The 11,793-nt window shown below is 40.8% G+C and overlaps 1 protein-coding gene across 1 annotated transcript; it reads left to right on the top strand.

Annotated features, from left to right (window-relative positions):
• Positions 1 to 525: 525 nt before the first annotated feature.
• Sdr (Secreted decoy of InR) lies at positions 526 to 4,584 on the top strand. Its single transcript, XM_017147164.3, has 7 exons — positions 526 to 1,340; positions 1,769 to 2,306; positions 2,362 to 2,509; positions 2,567 to 2,962; positions 3,025 to 3,241; positions 3,293 to 3,549; positions 3,611 to 4,584. The coding sequence occupies exons 1-7, from the start codon at positions 795 to 797 to the stop codon at positions 4,101 to 4,103; spliced, it is 2,595 nt and encodes an 864-aa protein (XP_017002653.2). The 5' UTR covers positions 526 to 794; the 3' UTR covers positions 4,104 to 4,584.
• Positions 4,585 to 11,793: the final 7,209 nt, after the last annotated feature.

The raw sequence follows: 11,793 nt of genomic DNA, 5'->3' as shown, positions 1-11,793 counted from the left end.
AAAATTCAGAGAGAACGAGCAATTCGAAACAAACTGCAAGAGCGGCATGTATAATACCTTAGGATGGCCATAAATGTTTATTTTTATTAACGTAAATATTCCCAGTTTTCTCCCCAATAAAACCATCAGTCTTCTCACACCACAGCCACCGATATTGCTCTCCATTCTCATGACGTTCCATACACCAGGCAAAAAAATAAATTAAAATTTCGGTAGATGATAATAATATTATCATAAAAGATATAAATAAAATATTTTTTAGAAACCTTATCATTTAAATTTATGTGTTATATTTTTTCAGATTTCTATAAAGTATATAAGTGTTCTTTAAAATTTCCAAAAAAAATATTTAAGATTTATAAAAAGACTAAAAACTAAATAAATTCATTATGAAAACAGAATATTCCATTTATTCTCAAAGTATCAAATTTTTCCGCTGGTGTAAGCGAAGGGTTTAGAAAACGAAGGCGAGCGCATAAAAAAGAAATAACAGTGCGAAACAAAACAAAATAAAACAAAACAAAGTGAAAACCGAAAGAAGAGGCTAATTGAAGAGATCGAAGGCAGAGAACGCCGTTCGAATGGCATCGGTATCAGTCCAAATCGAATCGTTGCCGCGACAGCAACTCTTCCCGAAGAAGCTGGAAAAATATCGAAATAAGTGTATATAGAGAGATTGGGCCGAGATCGAGCGAGAAAATCGACATTGACATTCAAGCGGGCGCGCTAATTGATCGAAAGAGCCCCTTAACGCCCGGGTCAAGTGCTCTCAATTGGAAGTGTCAGGTGGCAGAATGGGGCATCTGCTCCGGATTCCGATTCCCATTCCAATTCCAATTCCGCTGCTATTGTTGTTTTTCGGATCTGTCGTTTGGCCGGTTTTCGCCAGATCCGAAGACCAGACCACCGTCTGTGGATCGCTGGAGATAAATGAGATTGCGGACTTCCGGAAACTGCAGAACTGTACGCATGTGGAGGGTCACATACGGTTGGCCTATGTGGATTTGACCGCTGCAGCCGGCAATTATATCATCGAATCGCTGGCCAGCAATGTCACCGAAATCAGTGATTATCTAATGGTGTACAGGTGCACCGGGCTGATCACCCTTCAGTCGATATTCCCCCGACTGCAGATCATTCGGGGACACTCCCTTCTGTTCGATGAGTACTCCCTGGTGGCCTACGAGAATCGGAACCTCAGGGAACTTGGTCTCGTGGAGCTGCTGCGCATCCAGAAGGGCTCCATTCGCATCGAATCTAACCCCTTGCTGTGCTTCGTGGAAACCGTCGATTGGCTCTACCTAATGGGCAATTCTACTCAGCAGCACTATTCCCTAAAAGTGAGTTCATATAAATCAGCATATTTATTGGTGCCCCAGAAAAGGTAAACAAACTAATTGAAAGATTTGTTTAAATGTGTGTCATCTTTTTTTTATACCTACTTATACAGAGTTTACAAAAATATTTGTGTTGATTTGAATAAAGCTTTTGTTTACTTTAGCGGCTTGAAAAGGAAAATGTTGTTGTTTTTATGTTTTATTTTTTATTTGTTTGTTTTTCATTCTTTTTAATGCTACAAGTATAGATATATATTTTAAAATTAGTCCACTCGGCATAAATAGTAAATCAAATAACTTACTCAAAATAGGAAAAAAAACTCTTTTTTAATCACTTCTAGCAAAGAAAATATTTGAATTTGAATACCACAGCTAGTTCTTAGCTTTTGTTTAATTTTTCCAACATTATAAGACCTCTGTTTTTTCCATAGCACAACAGGCCGCAGAGCCAGTGTCCTTTGTGTGACAGCCTGTCATCGGATTTCGATTCGGTTAAGAACTCCTCGGAGCATTGCTGGAACGTGAACACCGCGCAACTTCGTCTCCTGCCACCGCGCTCCAAGGACTGCCCCAAGGCCTGTGGACAAAATGGATGCGATGAAGCGGGAAAATGCTGTGATCACAACTGCGTCACTGGGTGCTACACCCAAGGTTGCTCCCTGTGTGGAAATTATCAGGGAAAATGGGGCTGTGTGAATCAGTGTCTCATGAGTTTCGAAATAAACAAAAGGAGGTGCATTAACAACAGGGAGTGCCGGGAACTGGGAAGGATTCCCTTGGTTCGTGGCTACCAGTGCGTAAAGAAGTGTCCTGGAAATCAGAAAAAGGTCCTGGACACTAAGGGAATGGCCCATTGCCAGGTGGAGTGCAAGGGCGATTTCCATATCAAGGTGGCTGCAGACTTGGAGTCTCTGCAGGATTGTGTGACCATCAATGGTTCACTGACCATCGAGCTGACAAATATTAAGGGTAAATAATAATGATGGACTAGTAAATTCCAATTTATAATTATTATTTCTTGCAGAGAAAATAGTAGAAGCCTTGGAAAATGCTTTGGTTAGTGTTAAAGAGATCACTGGCTATCTGAAAGTAATACACTCCGCACAGCTGATGTCACTCACATTTCTGCAGAATTTAGATGCCATAAGAGGGGATAAGCTGGTGGAAAACAGGTGGGTTTTTTACTAGATTTAATACCATTTTAATATAAATTTAAATTGCTCTTATAGATACGCCCTCTATGTGGTGAACAACTACCACCTGGAGCACATCTGGCCACCCAATCACCAGGTGATCATTCAGCGCGGCATGCTCTTCTTCCACCTGAATCCCCGTTTGTGCTACGAAAAGGTCCACCAGTTGCAGAGCTCCCTGAAGAGCGGGGAGAACATATCTGTGGCCGATGTATCGCCCAATTCGAACGGCGAACGCGTGATTTGTGGCGACGGAGTGCGCTCCCTCACGCCCAAAGTGGAGGATTTAAATTCCACTGCGGTACGCATTATCCTGGACTACATGGACTGGGAGGGCATGGAAACGCTGATAGGATATTCGTATTACTACAAGGAAGCCCCGCTGCAGAACGTGACTATGTACGATGGTCGGCATGGTTGCGGTCATGACAAGTGGGTGAGCAATTCCCCTCGTTCCAAATTGATCTATAGGTTTTCCCTATAATATTTTTTAGCTGGCTCATGGATGTTTCGCCCAACAAGAGTCGACGTCATGTTATAAGCGGCCTGAAGCCCTATACACAGTATGCGTATTTCGTGAAGACCCTCACCAGAACCGAATACCATATTCAGATGGACGCCTACTCGAAAATCGGTTACTTTCAAACGCTGCCCGATAGGCCAAGTCCCGTGGTCCGTATATATGGTAGCTCGGTAACTACCTCCCAAATTGTAAGTATATCTTTAGTAACCATTATGTACATTAATCCTATTTCTTAATAGGTTTTGCATTGGTGGTCACCGAGTCGTCCGAATGGTGTGATTTCGAAATATTTCGTCTATTCCGAGAAGCACAATGTCACCAAGGGGGAAAAGGAGAAAAACTATTTGATTTCGGAGGCATCAAATATCAAGGATCTGGACTGTGAGTGCATAGATGTGCAGCCGTACGACTCGGGTCCTCAGCCGGATGACGAGGATTACTACAACAAGGAGCAAATCACCTATGAAGATGCGCTGCCCAATCTCATTTACGTTTCGTAAGTCTTAGAAAGAAAACCAAATTCGATTTCTTAGTAAATTTATTGCTATTTCCCTTAGACGCTTTTACGACTATCGCCGAAGGGAATTCGAAAAGGTGATAAACTACGAGCATATGTTGTCCCTAAAGAAGGAGGAGGAGCCCGTCACTCCGGCGCCAACCACTCCAGCGCCCACAAACGAAACCATCGAGAAGGACAAGGCGGACGCACTGACCTACGAGAAATTCCGACTGAACAGTGAGCAGAAGATGAGGGACCAACAGGACGTGGGCAGGGAAAGGTACAATATCCGTCATGCCCTGCCCAAATGCCAGAACTCACACGCCTCGGTGGTCCAGCAAGTGGAGGACAAATGCATCGTCGAGGAGCCCATGACTGGCATCGAGGTGCCGGCCGGTCAGCATTCCTACACCCTGGCCCAACTGGAACCGGACACCGTTTACCGGATCTCAGTACGGGCCTGTGTCAACGGCGTGGTCAACGGGTGCTCCACTCCGGCGGAAACTCAGATCAAGACTGCCAGCCTGCGAAAGGAGCGATCAATAGTTTAGTTTACCGATCAAAACCGATTTGTGTTAGCTGACAAGTGATAAATGCTAGACCCATATGACAGTAGGCCATGTGAAGAACTTGACGATGTGATCTGAAACCTTTAGGGAAACCCAAAATTTATCAAAGTATTCGATTTTGAAAATTTGACAAAGGTTATTAATCCTACAATTTCCTGTTCAATTAATTTATTTTTAAAATTTTTGCTGTTTTAGTATTTTATAGGTTTTATTTTGTGTTTACATATTTTCCTTCGTCCCTTCTTTGTTATTTTACAATGATGACTGATTTACCTTTTTATTTTTTGGTTTCAAGAATTGTAATCCCAGCTTCAAGCTCACATCTTAGTGCCTCGTCATATGGGCCCAACTAAGTATTGTAAGTCAAGTGACTGTAGTTGCCTTAATGTTCCTCGCAATGTATTGTAAATGTGTAAATGCCAAACAAATCCTCGACAAGCGACAAAATGTTTTCATCAATCTATGCTAATTTGACTTATCAGCTCGCCGGGATTAGTGTGGGGAAAACCGAAAGCGCTCAAAGGGAAAATCCCGCAGTGACAGCCGTGATTCTTGAGACTCTCAACTTGGCCCGGAAAGCGGTTACCTTGCTCAAGATTGGCTCTGGCATAAGCCTAGGCCAAAACTAACGACAGGCGGCAGCCGGGAACTTCCAACGCATGCCACTTAATATGCAAATGTGCCGCAAAAGAGCTTTAAACTTTAAAACACTGAAAAAACCAGAACTAATCCCCGCCCACTAAAATGTGGGAGCAAAAGGGGACAAGTCGAGACGATGCTTTTGATTTTGCTTTCGAGCGGAGTCAAGTCGAGTACGTGTCATGTGTCGCCTTGTTTGTGGCCAAGTTTTCGGCGCAGCTGGAAAAGTTCCATGAAAACGTGTCCCACTCAATGGGGAAAAGCGGTTCGTGATTGACGCAGGATCGAGGGGAGAGGGGGTGTGGAAAACGCGGAAGGGGGAGAAGGGTCTTTCAGAGTGCCTGCAGTGGAAAAGGATTTCAATTCTGCCGCTGACACTGACGCGCAATTTAACTACCTTAGACGAAGGCGAGGTCGCGAGCAAAGTACTTCAAGGGGTTACCTGCCGACTATCCCTTTTCGAACTCTTGCAGCTGCACTGAAAGAAATTGTTCTATTATAAGAAATAAAATCGAAAAAAAACTGGAAAACAAGAAAATTATTAAAGAATATGTTTCGGTGTTTGAGAAAACATGGAAATGATATAAATATTATCATATAAGTGTTGTAATACTTTTAACTATTTCGCTACAATTTACTTACAATTTATTTTATTTAAAAAAAAACTTCTTTTATTAAAGCTATAATATAACATTCAAAATTTTATTATAAATAGATTTAAAATATGAGGATTTATTTTCCATTATTGATTTAAAGTAAGGCTCTTTCCTTCAGTGAATTTCTTACCTGCTGACTAACCCCATTCATTTTACTTAGAGTTTGACAAGCTTGGAACAACTAATCTCTTATTCAATATTTGATGTAGCCCATTTAAATCAACTGGCTGGACTTAAAGCGAAATGCGAGCCAACTGAAAACCACTTATCCCACATCCTTTGGCGCCATCTTTAAGTGCCATCCTGTTGGTCCTCGGGGTGGTGGAAGTGGGAAGAGATATGGGGCTGTGTGTGATCTTATCCTAAACCAATTGTATTTCAATATTTCACTGTCGTCTCCCTTCGCCTTTACTGTTGCGCCATTTTTCGCGTTATTTCCGTAGCCACAATCGCAGTTGTAGCAGCAGATGTAGCTGTGGTCGTAGACGTAGTCCTTGCCGTGTTGCCTCGTTATCCTTGCACTCGTTTGTTATCTATGCACTTGCCAGGCCAAGCACTTTGGGTGCGGTTCGGCGATGTCAGTGCGTCAGTTTCGCAGTCCCCCTTCCGTCCTTCGGTCCGTTCGCCAATCAGTCAGTTAGTCAGTCGGACAATATAACAGTGCACAATGTCTATGACCAGGGATGCTCAATATGTTTTGCCAAAAAGGCACTTCAGAATGTGTCGAATAATAATATTTATTAAATGTTAATGTTAAGTTAACTAATATTGTTGGGTTTTATTCTTAATTTATAAATATGAAATTTTACATTCAAGTTAAAGATTTAAATTTAAAAGTCAGTAATAATATAGATTCTATACATCCACCCCCAGTTACTATCGAAATACTATATTGAGATTAGAGGGGAATACATACCTACTTAATTACAGGTCTTACAAATAAAATATTGGTGATCTAATTTTGTTTAAATTCTAGGTTTATCCATATTTGGCCTGAAAGCCGCTAGGATGGCATTTTCGTCATGTGTGCGCTCTTCAATTGTCCTTGCCCCAACTGGGGAAACGAAAGTGTCTGCATCACCTTCAACATCGACGCATTAAACTCTCCGTTTTCGGATTTGGTATAGGTAGGTCTGTGTAAGTCGTGGGTTAGTGCGTTCAGTTTGTGAACGGTAATGGTAATGATGTGCACTAGTTTGGTTCAGAGGGATTGATATGTACTTACACCTGGAGAGCTTGTGGGAGTGTGTGCCTACGGTAGCCCATAAATCGTTCCTCGAACTATAGTTCCCTATAGGGGAAATCTATTTAGAGTAGATAAGCCAGTTCCACACAATGAATAACAATTTTTTTGGCACATTGATACGGCACATTGATATAACTATCCGATTAAAACTCAGACTTTGAGCGTTTCAAATAGTCCTTAAAATTTGCTTGTAATCTTTGTGCGGAATCCATTTTCCCATTGCAAATGCATTTGATTCGAGGCCATTTGAGAAAGGTCAATTTCTTTTACTGGGCCATATTTGAAACCTTTCGATAATCCCCAACCTACTTAGCCCCGATCCCTCCGCAGACACAACTGTACCCCATCTTCGGGTCAGCAGTTCGTCAGCTTCGAAATGCACGACTCGCACACACAATTGTCCTTTTCAATGACCATTGCCATTGCTTTGTTATCCTGTCGTATTGTCTGGCTTTAGTCACATTACAAATCCAATTGCCAATGCGAGATAAATGCGCCCGGATAATATGAACTGGCATGTGTGGGAAACGGTCACTTAGTCCACAAGGACATGCACTAAGTGACAGCCGGAGAGAAAGTGCGGCGATGTTGGGGGCCAGTTGGGGGGACTGGAAGCAGCTGATTTTAATTTTAGTTAAATCAAAATGTGCTGAGGCAGGAACCAAGTTTATTGGCCAGGACCAACTCGGGCACGGGTACTCAAAGGACTTCCATCCGACACGTCTGCACTCTCACTCGGTTGGCCCCAATTCGTTTGCGCATCCTTTTCTTTCTTTCACTGGAAAAAAATACAATTTTAAAAATTATATTAAAGGTTTCTAGTAATTTTTTAAAAAGTAATGTTGGTGCTTTAAATTTTAATATGCTCTTGTGTGATTATAAACAATTTTTTAAATTAATTTTATTTCATAATTTCAGTTTATTTCTATTAAAAATGTTTTTCCTAACAAATCTGAAAGGATACTTATTTTTTTGCCGTGCTATTTGTTCCAAACCACTAAAAGGCAACGAGGCTCTGGCTTTGCGTGGCTTTTGGCCTGACTGCTCGACATGTGTTTGGCTTGCCTGGGTTTCATAAATAATGCACAGCGCTGAAAATAGTTTTTACTCAGGCCCAAAACTTTTCCCTGGGTAACGTTCTATTAAAAGTCGAGCATGAAGCCAATCAGATGTCAGATAGTTAGTTTTTCACTTAATTGTTCTAGGAATTATTTATCTCCGCCAAGCATTTGTCAATTGGTTGTGAATAAATAACCACCAACTACACGACCTAAGTAGCCTCCTTGTGTGTGTGTGTGTGACATAAGTGAATTCAATTTGTCGATTTTTTGGGTCATTATTTTGTATGGATAGGCATGCCATAGCCTACAGGTCCTCCGACATTCTCTGCGTCGGGTTCAACAGGGTTTAACAATGAACAGTCATTGCTCCACTTTGTGCGCTAAACGATTTCGTGGTATGGGACATGACAAGTGGAAAATTATGACGGGGAAATTCCAGGCCCACTGCTTTTTACGGATTGCTGATTTAAGGGATTTTCCTTTGACATCGATATGATCGAGTGGAGCTACGTCTAGACTGCTTAAATAATTTAGTTCTGATTTGTATGCACAACAGTTTTTTTGGGAAAAGCCATTAAAATTTAATTTTCAATCCTGTTTGGTTCACTTTCCTAAGAAGTAGAAAAACTACCAATATCCCATCTTTCAATCAACAAGAAAACTTATCAGATGGGGTTTTTCCACTTTTCTGAAAGCAAAAACAGGCAACGCACATGCTTTATTCGTTTTTATCCTCCACAAACCGATTGCAAAAACTTTGCTTTGTCTACCGCGCGTTCAATATTGAAAATTACACCTTAATTAAGTGCTATGAACGCATTGCAAATGTCAATAAACCGCTTTCCCCGAAAAACCAATATCCTTTCGCACTTGTCGCAGTTTCCCCTTCCAGTTTCCACCTGCGCTAGTGCCTGTCTGCAAATTTGAACAAAAACAGTTTCAGTTGTTGTTGCGTCGCCATATTTGTCAGCCATTTGTGAATGTTTTTAGACCGCCCCGGCGCACACACAACTCCCACTTCCATGCCCACTCCAATTTCCACTTTCACCCACTTGGGTGGGTTTTTGTTCCATTTCCGTTATGGCAGGACGCATTCATTTTGGCGTCATCAAGGTTGCATGATGCGCTGGCAAAACGTGTCATCGGCACAACGATTCGTTCCGCCTGACAGTTGACAACTCCATCAAAAAGGTAAACTGATGGCCCGAAAAGGGGAGATTGGGTTTGGGTGGGTTTTATTGGGAGGCAGGTGGAATTACGGGCGCTGTGTGCGAGCAGGAACAGGAACCGCTGTTGAAGCAGCTCAATAAAATGTCATTTAATGCTGCTGTACGTGTCAGCGACAGTACAGTGAATTCTGTAGGGAATACCCCGATATTGATAAGCTAATGACGCATGAATAGTTTGAAAAGTTGACTATAAATGTTGGCATTCGGCTGAGTCCGCAATAAAAATTATCTTATTTCTGACTAAATTTTCGGGATTTGTCAGCGAATGATATTAGATAGTTATTTTAAAATAGCTTGTAAACTAGAACTGGGTAATTACCTTAAAAAATGTTTAATAAAACAAATGGACTAGGAAAAAAGGTATCTTATACTATAAATGCATTTAATAATAAATTTAAAAAATAAATAAATTCATTATAAAATAATTCTCTTAATTTTTACCATTACTGGTATCGTAATGTTTTGCTATTAATGTCTTTACTGTTGCTAAAACGGGAGTGTGTGTTCGCAATTGGATGATGGCCGGGCGTAATTGGCTTGTAATTGAAAACTTTGCGGATAATTAATTGCTGAAAGCTGCCTCACGACATTTATACGGTCTTAGTTGTGGTTTGTCCTTGCCATTTGCTGTGATTCCCCCCAGCTTCTTTTCCCATTCTCTTAGCCTTTCTTTGAGCTCCCTTGGCTGCAATTGTAAGTTAATTAAGCGACAGCTAGATATATAGTTGAAGTTTTCCTCTGTAAGGGGAAGCTTTCGAGAGGGGTTGAAGGATCTAAAATAGTTCCTTAACATTAGTAGGCGTAATTAGACTTGTAGGGAGACATTAGGAATATGGTTGCAATGCATTGTACATGTAGATTCTTTAAATAACTTTGATTTACAACTTGCTCTTCAGGTAATGAAATAATATTATTATGGTTTATGGTTTGTATATTAAGGTTCTGTTGATCTCTTGACTTCAAGATGTCTCCACTTCGCTCGCTCCCCTTTGCTCTCCCCCACTAACTCTCCCCCTTTAAGTCTCCCCTCCGCCCTGAAGCTCTCAAGAGTAAGTTGGGCTTATCAGTTTCTATTTTCGAGTGCATAAATAAACACACGCACGTCGCGCAATAATCCGAAAGTTCGCGCGTGTTTTCGTTTTTCCGTTCCTCTCTGGTTTTCCATTTCTACAATCAAACTTCCCCAGCCCTCCAGGTACTTAACTTTGACTTTAAGGTAAGATTTAATTAATTTCAATTTCTCTTTCACTTGGGTCTCCGTCTTTGTTTCAATCAAATAAATATTGTGCCCTTTGTTGATGGCTTTATGGAAAATCCAGGGCGTTGCCAGCTAAATTCTGGGCTCTCCCTGGAAAGTCCATTTGTCAAAAGTTAATGCCATCTGTATAAAATTAATGCATATTTAAGCAGCGGCCATTGACACGGTCGTATTCGAAAGTTGGGTGGTTAGGCTTTGGAACTAATGAATTCTTAATACGTTTAATAACACATTTCAAATAGCGCCTCATCGTGGGGAAGACTTGAGTCGTTAACACCGAGGCGAAAGTAATTTGTCTCCCCAATCGATTCACTTAGTCCACCCTCGTCCTCGTCCTCATCCTCCCTTTCGTCCTTGGCATATGTACACTTGCCAGAAAAAGTATGCGTACAAATATTTTCCGCAACTTTAGAGCTTAAATAACGTCTTTAAAAAAATTCGTAAAAATGTCATTTTAATTTTATCATTTAGTACACATATTAAGCTTTAATTTGACGTAACTTATTAATTTCTAGCACCTTTACTTTTCCTAATATAAATAAAAATGTACAAATTGGCCGGATTTCGCATCAGAAAAAGTATGCGTACAAATGCATATGGTATTAGAAAAAGCCATATTTTGGGCAAAGTACGTCGAGTTTAGTACGGAGTTTGATACCCTTTATGTTTTATAACTTCAGTCTACATATTCGTCATCGATTGGACCAATGTCCTTGCATCCATCGCCGTTATTTGATTCCATTCCTCGACATTGAGTTTTTTCAGGATATCCTTGGATGCAAGGGTGTGAAGGCGAGTCCTGCCCTCCAGGACATCACAAAAATGCTTTACGGGATTGATATATACTATTTTGATGGCGAATGTAGCTGTTTTACACATAAAAGCTTTGTTTTGTGGGCGCAATGTTTATGTTCGTTGTCCTCTTGGTACCAAAAGTCCTTTTCGAGTCCCACTTTCAGGACGCTTTAATTTCTTGTCTTAAAGTGCATAAAACAACCAACAAAATGAGGTATCGTTTATTAAAATCGGTCAACAACTTAACGAGAAATGGGTATAAAAACTTTCTTATTTAGATAGAAGGTTAGTTTTTTTTGAAATTCGTATGAAATTCGTGCATTACGCCAAAGCAGTTGTTTGTTTGGTTATATGGCTAGCCATTTCTCGTTAAGTTGTTGACCGATTTTAATAAACGATACCTCATTTTGTTGGTTGTTTTATGCACTTTAAGACAAGAAATTAAAGCGTCCTGAAAGTGGGACTCGAAAAGGACTTTTGGTACCAAGAGGACAACGAACCTAAACATTGCGCCCACAAAACAAAGCTTTTATGTGTAAAACAGCTACATTCGCCATCAAAATAGTATATATCAATCCCGTAAAGCATTTTTGTGATGTCCTGGAGGGCAGGACTCGCCTTCACACCCTTGCATCCAAGGATATCCTGAAAAAACTCAATGTCGAGGAATGGAATCAAATAACGGCGATGGATGCAAGGACATTGGTCCAATCGATGACGAATATGTAGACTGAAGTTATAAAACATAAAGGGTATCAAACTCCGTACTAAACTCGACGTACTTTGCC

This window comes from Drosophila takahashii, chromosome 3R (genome assembly GCF_030179915.1).
Source record: "Drosophila takahashii strain IR98-3 E-12201 chromosome 3R, DtakHiC1v2, whole genome shotgun sequence".
Taxonomy (NCBI): Eukaryota; Metazoa; Arthropoda; class Insecta; order Diptera; family Drosophilidae; genus Drosophila; species Drosophila takahashii.
This window is presented reverse-complemented; position numbering and strand designations above follow the sequence as displayed.

Excerpts from the sequence above, each read along its gene's own strand:
- Sdr (XM_017147164.3), top strand. The coding sequence starts at position 795 with ATGGGGCATCTGCTCCGGATTCCGATTCCCATTCCAATTCCAATTCCG. Across the intron at positions 2,510-2,566 it reads GATAAGCTGGTGGAAAACAG|ATACGCCCTCTATGTGGTGA; the intron begins GTGGGTTTTTTA and ends TTGCTCTTATAG. Across the intron at positions 2,963-3,024 it reads CATGGTTGCGGTCATGACAA|CTGGCTCATGGATGTTTCGC; the intron begins GTGGGTGAGCAA and ends AATATTTTTTAG.